This window comes from Myodes glareolus, chromosome 10 (genome assembly GCF_982192425.1).
Source record: "Myodes glareolus chromosome 10, mMyoGla1.1, whole genome shotgun sequence".
Lineage (NCBI taxonomy): Eukaryota > Metazoa > Chordata > Mammalia > Rodentia > Cricetidae > Myodes > Myodes glareolus.
In genome coordinates, this window is record NC_142035.1 from 731,338 (window position 1) to 749,488 (window position 18,151).

General features: G+C 48.6%; 1 protein-coding gene across 16 annotated transcripts in view; it reads left to right on the plus strand.

Moving 5' to 3' along the window:
• The window catches only part of Kcnq2 (potassium voltage-gated channel subfamily Q member 2), a 63,891-nt gene that overhangs the window by 16,597 nt on the left and 29,143 nt on the right, over positions 1–18,151 (plus strand). For all 16 annotated transcript variants that reach the window (XM_085696870.2, XM_085696867.2, XM_085696873.2 and 13 more), the window contains exons 2-8: positions 8,213–8,303; positions 9,250–9,376; positions 9,683–9,858; positions 10,767–10,892; positions 12,999–13,109; positions 13,633–13,728; positions 17,414–17,508. In XM_085696870.2, coding sequence (XP_085552996.1) covers positions 8,213–8,303; positions 9,250–9,376; positions 9,683–9,858; positions 10,767–10,892; positions 12,999–13,109; positions 13,633–13,728; positions 17,414–17,508 — 822 coding nt within the window. The remainder of the gene's footprint in view (positions 1–8,212; positions 8,304–9,249; positions 9,377–9,682; positions 9,859–10,766; positions 10,893–12,998; positions 13,110–13,632; positions 13,729–17,413; positions 17,509–18,151) is intronic.

The following is an 18,151-nucleotide window of genomic DNA, read 5'->3' on the forward strand; positions in this document are numbered from 1 at the left end:
TAAGGGGAAAAAGGGAGGTTTCAAGGGAGGGATCAGAATGCAGATGGTATGAAGGGGGCAGGGAGGGAATATTGGCACAGGAAGGGTTAAGTGAGATAAGTAATGGGAAGATATGGTACCTTCGGTCTTTTTAACATAAAACAATATGTTGTACCATGGGGAACTGGTTCTCTGAACTAAGTGTGGATTCTCTGCTTTTTTAGGTCTGCCCCTGTCGGTCTGTCCCTCGCCCTGAATTCCTTTCTGCCCAGCTCCAGCACATATCCATCCTCTCTGCCAAACCATTCTTCTGTCAAAACACCCTCCCTGCTTCCCTTCTAGCCAAGCTAGCTCCTCATTACTCAGCAGGCCCTGACCCCGGGGACCCCTCTTTGTGGAAACTTCCTCTGGGTTCCTGCCCAGGCTAAACTGCTCCTGGTGTCCTTCCGTGTTTCTCACATGTTTTCATCACCACTCAAGCCTCCGTGATCCCTATCACGGCATGGGCATCTCCATTATCCTTTCTACTCCTTTCCTGCTGACCAAGTTGGGAGTAGACACCCAGGCAGTCGGAAGAAGTGCTAGGAGGCATTCGAAATGTCTGTACTTTCTTTTATTTATCTTTTCAGTGCTTAGTTAATTGAACAAATTGGCTAATGAGCGAAGGAAATTAATTGCAGTTTTGAAATGTGACTGTGGCTTTGTGCTGTTCTGATCGCGCCAGCAGCCCGCCACTGCCGCCAGTGCCTCTGTTCAGGAACTCGGAAGCCTGGGGCTCCAGGGTTGGGTGCTCTCAGGAGCCACAGACCTGGGACCTATGTCCAGGAAGATCGCCAGGGACCGTGCATCTCTTTCGGGCCAGTGTTGGTGGAGCGTTAGTTAAGGCTAAGGTTGAGGCTCCTGGTGACAGATGCTCCCCGAGTGCTGCTGGCTGTCAGCTGCTGTGCCTGTTTCAAGCTGGAACATCCAGCCTGGGCCTCTGCAGCATCCTCAGCTCTTGCTGGGGGAAAATGGTGCCTTGACTTCTGACTGGTGATCAGAGTGATAGGGTACACTGTCTTTTTTTTTTTTAATATTTATTTACTTATTAGGTATACAATATTCTGTCTGTGTGTCTGCCTGCAGGCCAGAAGAGGGCACCAGACCTCATTACAGATGGTTGTGAGCCACCATGTGGTTGCTGGGAATTGAACTCAGGACCTTTGGAAGAGCGGGCAATGCTCTTCACCACTGAGCCATCTCTCCAGCCCAGTACACTGTCTTTCACACCAGCTGGCTTCCTCTTGGTCTCTGGGAGTTACTTTTCGGTTTTTGAACTCTATACTTCATTTATCTCCCTATGTCTTTCTGAGAGTACCATCCCAACCTCACCATCCTCTTGGGTTGGATATACACCTGCTGGCATATTACATAGGTCATGGCATGGTATATTCACTGGCCTGTATGGGTCTTCATGGTACCTGCTATTTGGCATTTTGAGAGTAGAGTAACCAGGTCCTGGGTAGATGTTGGTGAGGTCAGTGTTAAGTGATGGAGACATTTGCTGGTGGCACCTGGCCCCAAATCTCTTCCCATGGCAGCCCTAGGGTATCATCAAGGCATTCCCCTTTGACTGCTAACTCACCTGGGGTCCCTAAGCACCTGGCTAAGCCCCATTGTTCTTTCCTTACCTGTGCAAGTCATTTGTATACATCAGTGTGGCTGTGCTAGTATACGCCATTGGCCAAGCATGTCTTGGTGCTGCTGTGTTTTCAGATGTGATGGACACTTAAGTCAGGTCACCCTCTACAGAGTTTAGGTACTTGGAATCATGGAGGGTGGAGATGCGATTGGTCTCAGAGCCCTGTTTTGGTGCCAGGAGCCTGCTGAATGGGGGATGAGATAGTAAGGCCTACAGCAGGTCACTGAGTTCAGGCGGCCAGGTGGGCAACTGATGATTGCGCAGGATGGGTATGTATTGATTACTGATATGTGCCAGGCTCTATCAATGAAGTGCTTGAATTTCTGTCACTACCCCGATGGGCCAGTTATGCTTTGGGAATGTGGGACCAGGACCTTGAGGGTGTGAGATGCCAGACTGGTGGTCCTAGGCTCTTCACCTAGACAGCGGGCCTTTGGACCTGTGTGCTGTGTACTGTTTCCTCTCAGGATGTGGGACCCAGCTTTGGGAGGTTCAGGATTCTCCTGCCTCTACCTCCTAAGTGCTGGAATGATAGGTAGGTATCACCATGCCTGGCTTATACTCTGTCGGGTACCAAACCCAGGGACTTGTGTATATGTTAGGCAGGGACTCTGCCAACCAAACAGGATCCACAGCTCCTTGTTTTCTGCCTTATGTCTCATTCGTTGTGGTTGTCTGAAGGGAAGGGGCCAGGGCGAGGTAGACCACAGCACCATTATAATGAGTGGTGAGATTGTAGAAAGACCTTCCCCGACCCTCAGCCATTTACAGCCTAGAAAAATCAGAGGTCTTTAATCTGCAGGACCAGAAACCAGATGCAGCATCTTTAGTGATGGGCGTCAGAGGTCTTTAATCTGCAGGAGCAGAAACCAAATGCAGCATCTTTAGTGATGGGCGTCGTCACCCGCAGCTCCAGCGGTTCTGGCGGAGCTGGATGGTAGTGTTCAGCTGTGTGCTCTTTCTCCTCTCCATCTGCCTGTTGCTGGTTCCCTGGGACTTAACTCAGACTAATTTCCTAGGCTAAAACCATTTTTCAGGTGGAAAGGGTCACCTTTGTTTTCATTGTCTGGGCAAAAATCCTGGGCTGATACTTCTGGCACTGGCTGGCTAGAATTTTACCCCTGAGCACTCTGAACCCTGGACTGGAAAAGACAGTTAGGAGGTAGAGTATGTCTGCTCCATACAGGAGAGAAGGTGCATGCTCCCCACACTGATAACAGCAATTCAATGACAAGTGGTTATGTTTGTGTTTGAAATGATCCCCAAGGAAGCGTGTGACAAGGGGTACGTCTGTGAGGAGGACCCTGTAGTGAGGGGCTGCAGGGCAGGCCTGCTTTTCGCCTCACCCGGCTCCCGCATGGCTAGCTTAACCCCAGAAATAATTACACATAAGTTGTATTCATTTAAATACTGCCTGGCCCATTATCTCTAGAGAGTTAGTTACTGACTAACTCTCATATCTTGATATTAACCCATTTCTATTAATCTGTATCACACCACGAGGTGTGGCTTACCGGGAAAGATTCATCATGTCTGACCTGGTGGCTGGCTCCATGGCATCTGGCTCATTGCCCTCTTCCCAGCATTCTGTTCTGTTTTCTCCGCCTACCTAATTTTCTGTCCTATCAATGGGCCAAGGCAGTCTCTTTATTGACCAATGAAAATAACACAATAGACAGATAACCCTCCTCCATCATTTCCCCTTTTTCTGTTTAAACAAAAAAGAAAAGCTTTCATTTTAACATAGTAAAATTACACATAACAAAACAGTTATCAAGCAAGAATTACAGTCACAATATTTATAACTAAATCTTTATCATAATAATGGAAAACTATAACTACGACTATCCATTCTTCAACTCCATCAAAGACTCCAGAAGGATATATTACCTAAGTAAACAAGAAGTAAGCAACTTCCAAAACTCTAGAAATGACAGAGACATCTCACTGCCTGGACAGTCACCCAAAGTTCCTCTGTATCGTTGGGGCACCCATCTTCGGCCTTCAGGCCCATAACATCCAGAGACATTTCCATGAAGCAGGAAATTTTAAAGGCAATTCAGTCACTATCTGCTGTGTCCTGCAGAATGTCTCGCAGACTCTTTCATGAATCAGGAACCCCGAAAGATCATCTCACCTTTAGGCAAGTTCAGCAGTCCTCTCTCTGCGGGTTCTCTGTGTCCAGTTTATATAACAGTCCAGGCAAGAGCTGTTTCTTGCCCAAATGGCTAACCAACTCCATAAGGAGCCTCTTCGATGCCCATCTTCCTCTTGAAGTAGATTAGTGCTGCCAGGAGCAGACGTGTCTCATTGTCATGAAAAGTCCTAAGTTATTAAAACATTAAATGCCATGTTCTGTAGTCTTTGAAAGATGTGAATGTCTATCTGAAATATATCTATGCATTTCTAGAAAATCAGACTAACATTACTTCAAGCTTGACTATTATCGATGATTATCCATTAACAACCTATATTTTTAATTATACATTGCATTTTAAATGAACTACACAATCAAAATCAGAAATATATACACATATAACAAAATTGACCTTAAAATCCATACCAATGAAATTATTCATATCTATATCATATCCCCCTTTAAATGTAAAGGAACATTTATAAACAATATTTGGGAATATGGACGTAGTTATTTCTCTCCAAACTTCTTCCTGCTGTATAGGGGCGCAGTTAATCAGGTCTTTCATGGTATAACCTGTCTGCCAGGTTCATCTCAGTCGGCAGTTGAGTGAAGAAATTTTTTGAGGGTGTTCACAGCAACCTTTCAGGAGGGCGTGGTCTATCATACCATATTGGGATAGAAGCAATCCACAGGGTCTCATCCTCTGTGAAAACAAAAGAAGGACCTCCTTTCCAAAGCATCATATTCTTAGACCCAAATTCTGAAGTCAAGGAATTTTCAAAATACCTATCTTGGGTTAGTTCAGCAGCATTTATAAACAAAAGTCTTTTAGCAGCTGTTGCTCCTTCCTCAGCATTCAAACAATTCAAAGAGAGCATAATAGCATACAGTATCAAGATTCTCTGTGTATTTTCCATCTTTATGCAGCTTTATTTTAACCTCTATTTCTTTTATTTTTTCTTTTAACTTTTGGCTTTTTGAGACAGGTTCTCTGTATATATCTTTGTCCTGGAATAACTCTGTAGACCAGGCTGTCCTTGAACTCACAGAGATCTGCCTGTCTCTACCTCCCAGGCATTGGGATTAAAGGTGTGTACTACCACACCTTGAAGTCACAGAGGTCAATATACCTTTGCCTACCAGGCATTGGGATTAAAGGTGTGTACTACCACACCTTGAGGTCACAGAGGTCAATCTACCTCTGCTTCCCAAGTGTTGGGATTAAAGGTGTGTACCACCACATCCAACTACTTTCTTTCTTCCTCTTTTACCCTAAGAACTTTAACCTTTAGCCTGCATATATTTTTAACACATAGTAAACCATTTAGAGGTTTTCTTTGTCTTTGAACCTCTCTTTACTGTATCTCTCTCTCTTTTTTATGACCACATGAGTCTAAAACCGTGGCTTTGACGGTTAGACCCAGTCCATTTTTTAGCTTTCCAGACTCATATTAGAGGTACCATTGGAGCCTTTTACTGCCACAACTCTATGGCGTTTCAAGGTCCCTGCCAGCAAACAAGCTGGAGCATTCTGCTCACAGACCACACTCAGTCGGACTGCCTGCCTGAAAGAGTCAGAGTTTGCCCTGGCAGGACGGCCCAGAAAACCGGCATTTTAAAACAGCGCAGCGTTTTTCCTGCTACGACTGAAAACCGAAAAGCATGCATTCAGCTTTTCATCAATACCATTTAAGTGTTTCGCGGCAGGACCTCTTAATGAGCTACAAAGTTTTGCAGCTAAAGCTGAGTCAGGAAGCCTCTCTTAAATGAGAACATTGCTTGCCTCTAGCAAGCAGAGCAGACCTGAGAAATTGCTGCCACCAAGAAAACATGCTTCACTCTATTCTTTCCCAAACTTTTCAAGTTTTCTGTGGATTCAGTTATCCACGTTGGCGCCATATGTAACATGAGGGCCGGCTTGTTGGGGTATCTGTCCCGCCCGGTACCCCTCAGCCGGCATGCCCCAAAGAGAAATCACACACAAGACTCCATAAGGTTATAAACTAATTGGCTCATTAGGTCAGGCTTCTTGTTAACTCTTATAACTTATATTAACCCATTATTCTCATCTATATTAGCCATAATGGCTCAGTACCTTTTCCAGTGTGACAGCTTACATGTTGCTTCTTCAGTGATCTGCGCAGGAGTGCCGGAGGGACCTTCCTCCTCCATAACCTTATTCTATTCTCTTTGCCCCGCTTCTACTTCCTGTCTGGTTGACCCGCCTATACTGCCTGCCTGACCAATCAGCGTTTTATTAAAATATGATTGACAGAATACAGATAATTCTCCCGCACCAGGACCCTGCAGGTGGTCATGGCAGGTAGGGAAACAAACTGTGCCGAGGTGAGAATGAAACCTGGTTCAATGTCTTTGTCAACCTGGATCAAACTTTATAGACTCTAGAATCTAGAGAGTCTGATGCCAGGGGCAGGGTTATTGTCAGCATATTTAAAGACAATAGAATTTGGGGAAAATTTTCCGAGTGTAATACAATCCCTGGTACACAAGGAAGCATAATTACATTGAAACTCAACTCAGGGTACATGTCATTTCTTCCGAGAGGATGGGCTCTGGAGATGGGCTACCTGTATTAGCTTACAGGCCTAAGGAAGGATCTGGCCTGATCTTAGTCATGCGGATATAGTAGAGGTCATTTGGACGATTAACCACCTCTGGTCCTGGCTGTGGGAGCTTGATGTGGCCTGGCCCAGCAGATAATGCACATCACCAATCACCTCCAATTCCCAGCTTTCTGGATAGAGGAACAGGTTTTAAGTCCATTCCTTTGAGAGGACAATTCTGTGTGCTTAACATTCTTGGTTTTCCTGGAGATCTTTGGGCACAAGTCCCTTGTGCTGTGCTCCAAACCTGTCTGGGCTGAAAGTGACCACCCAAGGGGGGCATGTCCTCATGGACAGCACCCTGAGCCTGCAGTAGCATAAATCAAAGAGTGGTAAGAGGGAACTTGTGAACTAAGGGGTAGGGACAGTGGCCGGTTCCACACATTAGGCTGAGAGGGAGATTTGTGTGGAAGGAACCTGACCCTCTGGACTCGTCAGCTATCCAAAGGTAGGGGCCACAGAAGGACATGGAGGCCCAACAGGAGCATGGTAGCTCTGTTGACATTGTCATCATCATTGCTATCATTGTGTGCTGGGCATGTGGATGGACGCCTGGCTTTTGAAGGTAGCCGGGGACTGCTGGCAGGTGGAAACAGGCCTGAGAAACTCTTGGAGCAAGAGTTCTTGTAGTTCGGATGCATGTGGAGTTCTTCTTGGTGCCTTGTGGCCAAGCATGTTCCATGCACAGGACCCCATGACTCCATGTTGGATGTGCCTCTTTTGTGTGATCGGTTGTCATCTGCAGAGAAGTGCTAATTTTCCTTGAGCTGCCTAAGAAGTGGGTTCCTGACACACACACACACACACATCCCATGCACACCTGTGAGGCTCATTTGTATTGGAGTTTTCATTTTCTGTTTAAAATTTTTTATTATAGTTCTCTCTCTCTCTCTCTCTCTCTCTCTCTCTCTCTCTCTCTCTCTCTCTCTCCCTTTTCCCCCCACTCCACCCCCTTTACGGGAATTGGTTTTCTCCTACCATGTGGGCCTAGGGGATGAAACCCAGGTCCTGAGGTTGACAGCAAGCATCTTTACCTGCTGAACCATCTCACCGACTCTAGAGTTTGCCTCTGGTGATTTAGCTGCAGCTGCTCCAGTCTCCCGGGATGAGATGTGTGTGTGGTGGTCCTCAGCCAGTAGTGTTATTGCTATGCTGTCTATTATGTGTTTATTTCGCTTGGTGTGCCCTTGTCAAAGGCTGCAAGCTGGGATCCTGTAGTAGGACTCTGGCACTTGTTCTCTGGGGTTGGGTAAGGGAGAAGGTACACAGCTTGTCAGAGGATGCACATAGCCACGATAGAGGAAGAGGTCTTGCAGGAGAATTTTGGTAGGCCAGGGAGGGTCGGGTAAAAAAGGAGAGAGGAGTAGTTACAGCATACGCTGGTCAGCAGGAATCTCTACATTTTAAGGAAGGGGAAATGGAGAGACTATGGCAGCTAGGGCAAGACTAGAATGATGATCTTAGAAGTTCTTGTTCAGCACCAAATCCAGTTGGAAGAGAAGCTTTCTGCCTCTGAACCGAGGGAGGAAGTGTTGCATTTCGTAAAAAGTATGAATGTTTGTCTTCTGCGGAGTTGGTTCTTTTTATTGCTCTTGCACTAGCTAAGGTTGTCAAGACCCAAACCGGATAGACCAAAGAAAGGGAGGGGCCTGGTATGGAACCAGTGTGATTGCAGAGTTTTGGTTAGGAAATGGTAAAAACTGTGCTCTCCTTGCTGCTCTCTGAGGGCCCTCCAGTGACTCTCGTCCCAGGCTGGCCCACTAACCACGTGTCTCTCACCTCCTGCAGGTTTCTCTTGGTCTTCTCCTGCCTTGTGCTTTCCGTATTTTCCACCATCAAGGAGTACGAGAAGAGCTCAGAGGGGGCCCTCTACATCTTGGTAAGCCCCACCCTTGGGCAGGGCAGCGGGGAGAGGCCTGGCTGGGAAAGAGCCCTGGTTGATCCCGTGGTGAAACCTCTACAGTAGTCTTCCTCCCCACCCCTGAAGCCCTCCAGTCTGTCCCTAACCCCGAGTGTCTGAGCGAGTCAGGCCCTTGTATCCAGGGCTCCTCCAGAGCAGAAGGAGTTCATGCATCCGCAGTCGCTGCTACTTCCGGCATTGTGATGCAGACCTCAAGCCCCTTCCCAGACTCCCAGTCCACAGCAGAAGTGACATCACAGCATCAAACAGCTCTCACCACCTCTCCTTCCCACACGGCTCTCTGGAGTCTAAGTGCATAGGTGTTTCCACTGGAAGTGTGTGGTGCTCCACAGAAGATGTGGGTGAGGGGGTGGGAGGCCGCGATGCTCACTCACATAAACCCTGTGATGGGGCCGGGGTGGGCGTCATGGAAACAGTACGTAATTGCTCTGTTGCCATTGGTAATGGAGGTGGCCCTTCAAGGAGAACCATCCCACTAGGATGCTCTTCTACCCACTTTGCCCCCACTGCCCCTGGGGCTGCCTGAATTCTAGAGGAACCTGCTCTCCCTTTGCTTTGACTGAGAACTCGCTCAGTGCCGGCGCCCACCCAGTACACTGACACCAGAGCCTCCCACGGCATCTCAAACAGGAGTGATCTCGTTCAGAAGGGAGGCAGGAAGGGTGGTTCCTCTGGCGATCTACAGGGTCAGGACTTGCTGATAGCAGTGAGCCCCTGGGAGAAGTGTATCTAGAAGGGATTCAGTCCTGGCTGACGTGAGCTGAGGGATAAACCTGCAGCTCTAACTTCTAGCTCCTTAGCCATGGGACTTTATCTATCCCTGTCCTGAGACTGCCCATGCAGTCTACAGCCAGCCTTCCTAAGACCTGACAGTATCTTCATCTGTGCTCCTCCCACCTCCCAGGAAATCGTGACCATTGTGGTGTTTGGCGTTGAGTACTTTGTGAGGATTTGGGCTGCTGGCTGCTGCTGCCGGTATCGAGGCTGGAGGGGCAGGCTCAAGTTTGCCAGGAAGCCGTTCTGTGTGATCGGTGAGGCCTGGCCGACATGGCCACCAGAGTTGGGTCTGGGGCAGGAGTTGCTTCTGTCTTGGCCACCGTGGGCTGAGTGAATAGGGAGGGTCTTCTGGAAGCCTTTCTTTCTACTGACTTGGAGTTGGTGCCCATGGCTGGGAGGGACAAAGTGCTGGGCAGTCTTCCCCGGACACCACAGGTAGGCAGGGTGGGCACTGGGAACCACCTTCCCCAAGGCCTACATGACCTTGCTTGTCTATGGGGCCATTGATCCTTTGGGGGTCCAGAGGAGGTGACCCTGGGCACTGTGCCTGTCTCCTACAGATATCATGGTGCTGATTGCCTCCATCGCTGTGCTGGCTGCCGGCTCCCAGGGAAATGTCTTTGCCACATCCGCACTTCGGAGCCTGCGGTTCCTGCAAATCTTACGTATGATCCGCATGGACCGGAGGGGTGGCACCTGGAAGCTCCTGGGATCCGTGGTGTATGCTCACAGCAAGGTGAGCCCTGGCCTAGCCTGAGTCTTGCTTGTTACCCTGGCTCCAAAGTGGATGTAACCAGGACCAGACAAGATATGGACGATCTTCCCTCTTCCTTCCTCACCTGTCCCCAGAAGCTGAGGAATTCTTAGTCTGAGCAGCCCTCCCTATAGCTGGCAGCCCCTGTGGCTGAGTGCTTCCCTTCCTGGTTCTGAGGGCCTGGATCAATACTGTGCCTGAATTACCTGCCTAGGGGTTGTTTAAGCTGTGGCTTGTGGTGGCTGCTGACCAGGGTACTCATGGGTTGACTGTGGGCACACGGTCTGTGTTGAAGGAGTTCTCAGCGGCCAAGACCTATACTATAGGCCTCTGTGCACGTATTGGACTCATTGAGTGTTCTCTATCCTGCTAGGTCCCCTATTTTTTTATTTTATTATTTTTTTTTTGTTGGCCATGGTGGTGTGGGAGCAGGCACTGGACCCTGGGGAAATTGAGCTCCCTGGAACCTAGTCTCTCCCTCCCTCCATTGTACCCTCAATTTTAGGAACTGAGTGTATACCTGTTTAGGCATGCACCCTCTTTTGAGAATATCTCCACAGTATCCAGTGCTGGGACTACAGTTCCTGGCTTGGGGTATGTGTTCCCAGCCATGGGCAGGATGTTTACTGGGCTGTTGGATGCTCTGCTCCAAGGTCTAAAATATTCAGCTGAAAGAGTTGTGCTGATCGGACAGAACTCACCCTTGATTATCAGACAGGCCCTGCTGCCAGCCCTGACCAGTGTCTACTCTAGCCGTACCTTGTTGGCCTCGTGAGGGGACTCTATCCCCCAAAGCCTTTGAGATACAGAGTTCAGGGCAGGACTCTCACGCTTGACATTGTCCAAGTTGGCCCCGGGTGGGACAATGATATGGTCTCTTGCCTTTGCAGGAACTGGTGACTGCCTGGTACATCGGATTCCTCTGCCTCATCCTGGCTTCTTTTCTGGTGTATCTGGCAGAGAAGGGTGAGAATGACCACTTTGACACCTATGCAGATGCACTCTGGTGGGGCCTGGTAAGTCCTGGTCACGGATCACTTCCTCCTCCACATCCTCTTGATACTGCTGTCCTGAAGATATACCCTGCCCCTTGGGACCTGGGAGAAGAGACCTGACAGCCTTAGGCTGACCGGGGTGGGCATGTCTCGTGGAGGCCCCCTGGTGGCTGACTGTAGTCATGATGGAGCTGACAGTTGAGGGTGATGTGGTTATTGTGTTGGTAGATGTGGTAGCGGACAGACTGGGTTTCTTTCTCCCCGTCACCTGCCTGAAATCCCTACTTGGCACTGGATTATGGAGGAGGAAGATTGGGGTGGGGAAATATTGGAGTCCTGAGAGTAGTGATCAGGATAGAGCCAGCCTGGGGCTCCCCAGCTCAAGAGTATGAATGACCCTCACAGCTTTGGAGCAGTGGGAGGGTCTCCGGAGACAGCACTGTTGTCACGGCCTTCCATTTCCAAGGCCAGTTGCCACCATCCCAGGCCACTTGCTTCTGGTCTCCAACCTCCCGACGATCTTGCCTTTAGTTGTGAGGACCAGGGAGAGTACACAGGGAAGAGAGCTCAGAGGGAAAACTGCTTGCTGTGAGAGTGTGGAAGTTTCAGTTTGGATCTCCAGCACCAACGTAAAAGCTTGAATGACCACACACACACACACACACACACACACACACACACACACACACACACTGCAAAGGGGGCACTGACTCTCTGAGGCTTTTTTTTTTGGATGGTCTGCAACCTGCTGACAGTGATCCCGACTTGCTGCTGCCCAAATGCTAAAACCTTACCTGGCCTTTATGCCTGAGGCTCCCTGTGCTGGACACTGCCTAGAATAGTCCAGAAGTCCTCTGTCATTGTCCCTTTTCAGAGGGACTGTTAGACACCATTGGACTTCTGCTTGGAGTGGGCAAGGATGACAGGTTTCCCGGACCCCTTTTTTTCTGAAGACCACACTAGTCCTGAGACCCATCCTAATTAGAGAGAAATGGGTTTCTTGTAGCCCCTCCTACTCCAATGCTCTGGACTCCTTGGAGGCTCAGGGAAGAGGCTGTTGTCACCTGAGAGCCCATGAAATGGTGATCTAGGCAGGTGCTACACTTACAGTCTCTGGGAGAGGATCGGACAGCGTCTCCGGGGAGGAAGCCACAGGGTAGTTTATTAATGATCTTCCTAATGACCACAGCCCTGAATCCTGTGTCCTTCTGGGAAGGAGCAGGGCTGTTGGGAGTGAGGTGAACTTAAGGCTGGGAGATAAGTAGGAGTGGTGAGCGTGTGAGAGGCACAGGGCGGGAGCAGCTGGACTGTCTGACCGTGCACCCAGGCTCTGCCACAGGAGTCAGCCTGGCACCCAGGAGATCTGAGCTGTAACAGCTGGCCCTGGGTCCTGGAGAGTGATCTAGTCCATTCTCTTTAGTATTTTTTCGGACCTAGGCCTTTCTTCTCTTTCAGAACTGAAGCAAACATTTTATCGTTATTGTTTCGAAGTAATTATTGTATTTTAAAATGTCTACTGGTTCCTAGAATACAGCCCCCTCACTGCTACCCATTTGTCGTCTTGGCCACCCCCTACCTGCCACCACTGCCCTCCTCCCCTCCTGAGAGACTGTCCCCATCATCCATGAAACCTACTCTCCTTGCCCTCTATGGACCCTGGCATCCTTGCACTTCCTTGTTCTTGTGCCCTACTCGGTGGGTACGCATAGTTCACTGATGCCCCCTACTTCTGAGCACAGAGCAGGGGCTAGTACATCAGCAGCTCGCCTGGATGGCAACCGCTGTCCTTGTTTGGTTCCGGTGTGTACTGTGACGTCTACCCCCTCAAGTGTTCCCTTGAGTGTTGGGAATGGAGAGAGATTGGGGTTTGGTGGAATCGAAGGATAAAGGACAGCCTGTGCTGACCCTGGCCTTGCTTTGCCTTAACATGGGTGATGTAACAAGGGTGACCCTCCTGTTTGTCCAGCCCAAGTCTGAGTGGCTTCAGTGTCCAGCTGCCCCCAAAGATACAGGCAAACTACTTGGGTGAGCTTCTCACGACTGAGCAGGGACATCTGGCCTGGGATGAAAGGCCTTTGGTAGGCCATTGCCAGTCTGCCCAAGTGACCGGAGCTCCCTGCCCCTCAGATCACCCTGACGACCATTGGCTACGGGGACAAGTACCCTCAGACCTGGAACGGGAGGCTGTTGGCCGCGACGTTTACCCTCATCGGCGTCTCGTTCTTCGCCCTTCCTGCAGTGAGTCCTACACCCCTTCCTGCCCTAGGGATGTTAGGGGGTGTCTCAGAGGCTACCTGTTAGACTTGATCACAGGCCACTTGTGAACTGTCCCCATAGGGTTCACATTCCCTAGAGAGGTCCCATCCCAGACCAGAGTGAGGTTTTCCTGATTTAGAAGGCTATCTCAGTATGTAGACTTCTAGCATCTGCAGACACAGCTCTGTTGACTTCTGTGGTTTTCCCGTCTGAATGACCCTAGACAGTGGGGTCCTCATTCACCCTATACAGAATAGGATGGGTGTGCCAGCTGCTGCACTGGGGATTGCAGAGGGCAGCTGGCTGTAGCTGTTTGTGGACAGAGCAGGTTAGGAGGGCTCCTGTTTGGGATCATTAGGCACTGCCTTCTGCTGGCCAGAGATTCCCCCAAGCCTGGGCTTTAGGTGATGAAGTGCTAGGGAATTCCAAGGATGTAGGAAGCCTTGTAGGCAAGGGTGAGGAGGGTCGTGGTCCCAGGGTGTGGTCTGATCTCAGTGACTTGCAGGGCATTTTGGGATCTGGCTTTGCTCTGAAAGTTCAAGAGCAGCATCGGCAAAAACACTTTGAGAAGCGACGGAACCCCGCAGCAGGTCTGATCCAGGTGAGCCTTAGTCCCTGCCAGGGACCAACCCCCATTCTGATTCCACCTTACCTAGAAGGAAGCCCACCAAGATTTTGGCATTGACAGTGGCTGTACCAGGCTTTTCCATGTCTATGGATAGACCCATGTTTGGAAGACAAGATTGTTTTCAATATGAGAATAGTTCAGACAATCTGAGGTCATACCCAGTGACTCACGGTAGTGATGGTGGCTGGCCCTCTTCCCAGCGGGTTATTGGCTAAGGCCATACTGTCCTAGTAACCATCCAGATCCTTCCAGTGCCCTGTGGATAGGTGTCTCATCATATCCATTCTGCAGCTGTGAGACCCATAGCTTAGAGATGTTGATAATTTGGCATCTAGTGGCTCTTGAACCACATCTGTGCTAATTAGACCTAGCTGCTCAGCCTGTGGATACTGTGCCTTCCTTCACTGAGCTTACCCAGCTGGCCTTATCATTTAGGGGCAGATGGAACGTAGAACACCTAAACATGTGTGCAAGAAGACAGATATTTCTGCTGGACCCTAGAGCTGGGCAGGATTTCTTGCCAGCTGAATGTGGCCCTATGTCTGTCTGTCTTTTCTAAAGATGTGGCCTTCACAGTCTCGACCTTGGGTCCAGCCTCTTTTTGTGTATGTATTACATAGCTTTCACCACAAAACACATGGCTACTGTTTTGTAATTGCAAAAACAAAACAAAACAAAAAACAAAAACAAAACAAAAAACAAAAACAAAAACAAAAAACAAAAAACAAAAACCAAGGAAGAACAGACTTTCCATTTGAAAAAGAAAGTGACTGCGTGCCCACGGGGTCAAAAGTTTTAACAGAAGACAGCAAAAATTGAGTATCTTCCCATATACTCTTCTCAAAGGCCATTCAGCAGCTGCCTATGCATCTTCCAAAAGTCAGAAGTGCCACCAAAGAGCAACAACATATGCTGTCCCTGCTTCACCCACAAGTGACAGAGGACATCTGTGGGTGACGTGACAGAGCAATCCCTCTGCCTTACCTGCACCGTTTTTTCCACTGTGACTTCAAGATGGCTTCTAGAGCTTCAAGATATCTCCAACCCATTTATGATACAAGGCCATAGAATAATTGATCAAAAGGTCCTTCCTCTGAGTGAAGCTGACCTTCCTGCATGTTTGGGGGCCAGAGATTTGGTTAGCGGTGACCCCAGTAGCCTTGAGGTAGGGGCAAGGGTATAAAGACTGGTTTTTCAAGAGATTTATCATTTGGATATGATTCTGGCTCCCAAGCAGAAAAGTGCTTGGAGGGGAGTCTCAGAGGAGGTACCAGGACCTCAACTCTCAAAGCATCGCCATTCTGTAGAAGTCAGTCTGGCCAACCTGGACTCCATGAACTTGATGTAACTGAACTATTGATAAAGACAAAAGTAAGTTATCCCATGTTCATGGACTAGAAGACTTCATCTCATTAAAATGCTCTTCCCAAACATTGATATGCAGATCCATTGTATTGGTCATAAATCCAACGACCTCCACCCTTTTTTGCAAAACCAGAAAAGCTAATCCTAAGGTGTCTATGGAATTATGACAGACTCTGAATATCCAGGTCGGTGCTGAAGAAGGAGAACAAAGTATGGGGACTCACACTTCCAGATTCTAAATTACAAAGCTGTGGTCATCAAAATGGTGGTGTTTTCACGTAAGGGCAAGTACACCAGCAGAACAGTGAGTGCATGAGTTAGCCCATCTGCAGGCTGGTTACAGATGAGAACTGTTTCAATCCATGGTATGGGGCAACTGGAGACCTGTTTTGCTATTGTTACTGGGTTTTTTTTTTTTTTTTTTGCTTGTTTTGTAACAGAGGCTGACCTCAAACTCATGTGATTCTCTTGCTTCAGACTCCTAAGTTCTGAACCATAAACATGTGTCATCAAACTCTGTTTGGAGTTTTGTTTTCTTTTTCAATGATGCTTGGCCAGGCTTTGTGGTGCTTGCTTGTATTCCCAGAACTCTGGAGATGGAGGCAAGAAGATCTCGGTTTGAGGCTAGGCTGGGATGTATAATGAGACCTTGCCTTAAATCAAAGAGTTAAGACTATTAAATGCTTTGGAAGTAAACAAGATTTATTGTTTTTATCTTTCATATATGATACCAAGAAGCACAAAGGTAACAAAAGAAAATAGAGAACATTAAAATTAAAAACTTGTTCCTCAAAGGACATTCAAGAGTGAAAAGACAATCTATAGAATGGGAAAAAAGTTTGAAAATGAGCCGGGTGGTGGTGGCACATGCCTTTAATCCCAGCACTCGGGAGGTAGAGGCAGGCAGATCTCTGTGAGTTCGAGGCCAGCCTGGTCTACAAGAGTTAGTTCCAGGACAGACACCAAAGCTACAGAGAAACCCTGTCTCGAAAAAACAAAAAAAGGAGGGGTTTGGAAATGAATTTAATATCCAGAATCTATAAAGAACCCCAAAAACTCAATCACAAAAAGACGAACAACCCAGAGAGTTTTGAGGCAAGGGACTCACAGAGAGATTTTTTTCCAAGAAGAGAGACAACTGGCCATAAGCCTGTGAAAAGGTGCTATGTCGCTAGAGAAATGAAGATCAAATCATGAGATGCCACTTCACACTCACTGGGTTGATTAAAACATGAAAAAATGGAAAATAAGTGTTGGTGGGGTTTTGGTGGCATTGGGCCTTCACACATCCCTGGGGGGATGTGTGGTACAGCAGCCACTCAGAAGACAATAATCCGAGCTGGGCTCACTACTAGAGCTCTTGTCTCCCCTGTGCAAGGCTCTGGATTCTACCCTCAGCACCAGAAAGAAAAGAAAAACAGAAAAGAAAGTGACACATGGAATTGTTTCCTTACCCACACGCTCTCTCCTTTGTTAGAACCCAAGACAGGTATTCAGCCAAAATCTTCCGTGTTTGTCGTGCCCTGAACATAACAGCCAGAATATGGGACAGCTATGCTCACTGGTGTCTGTGACATGCCTGCACAGGCAAGTGTTTAGTCAGGAAACAGATGGAGCTGAGTGCACACTGAAGTTCAGGTCGGCGCTGAGGGCCTTTCCCTCCATGCAAGAAACTAACAGTCAGGCCATATAATCATGGGTAGGAAATTTCCAAAACAGTCGAATCTCTCAAGACTAAAAGGCTGATGCTGCCAGAGCCTGGGAGGAGGCTGTAATGGAGGTGTGGACATATGGGCATGCCTTTCTGAGGGTAAGACGCTGTGGTTAGATAGTGGCCAAGGTGATGCAACGGCGTGTATACTTTAAAGCAGTCAAAGTGATGGACTTTATGTTGTATAGATTTTGTTGCATATACAAAACAAAACATAACAAAACAACAACAACAACAAAGTATAGGGAAAAGAAGCCCTAGCCAGCGAGGAGGACCGAGCCTGTGCCATCTTGCCTGGAGGAAGGAGCTACCTCCTTACCTTACCTTCCTCCTTAGAACTCATGGGGTTGGGTTAGGTCTTGTTTGGATCGGGGAGGTTAATGAAGTCACCCACTCGATGTCAGGAGAGACAGACAGGAAGGAGATCAGCAGGGCTCACTGTGAGCCAGAGCCAGAGTATCTCCCACACCCCGAGGGTGTGGGGTGAGGACAGGCACGGGGGCTGCAGTCCTGTGTCGATGAGGTCCCTGGAGCGGGGTAGCCTCAGCCCAGTGGCAACCATCTCACCTCTTTCCACTGCAGTCGGCCTGGAGATTCTATGCGACTAACCTCTCACGCACCGACCTGCACTCCACGTGGCAGTACTACGAACGCACAGTCACTGTGCCCATGTACAGGTACTGCGCCAGGCCCGGCCTCGCCACCCTGCATGGTGGTTGGCTTTTTAGTTTCCATTTGTTCTTTACCCCATTGATTTTAATTTCTTTTTTTTTTCCACGCGTATGTATTTTTCCACAAAGGGTTCTGTGTGGTTTGTTTCACCGTATTGATTTGGTTCTTTGTTTTACGGTGTCGTGGCTTTTATTTCTTACTCATGTGCCCATCCTTTGCTTTCCATTCCTCTTTGGGGAACACTGTGTTGTGATTCCCAACCCAAGCTGTTCCGCGAGATGAGTGATGGCCTTAGTGCTGCAGTCCCAAAGAAGGGCAGTGGTGACTGTATTCTTCTGACTGTGCTCTCCAGGAGAGACCAGGGTGATGATGGTGTGTGTGAGTGAGTGGCCGTGTGTGTGTGTGTGTGTGTGTGTGTGTGTAAGTGAGGGTGTGGTGTGTGTGTGTGTGTTAGCAAGGCAGAGTACAGGATACCCCAGGAGGATCTAAAAAGCAGGAAGAGGTCAGGAAGTGCCTTTCTGGGGGGTCACCAGGGATGAGGGCCACTGCTCAGAAGTCGGGTAGCAGCACTGGCTTGGGAACTGTGTGCACAAAACTTAAGCTCAGGTGAAGATGGGAGGCCTGATGCTTTAAGTCAGAGCCCCTTGG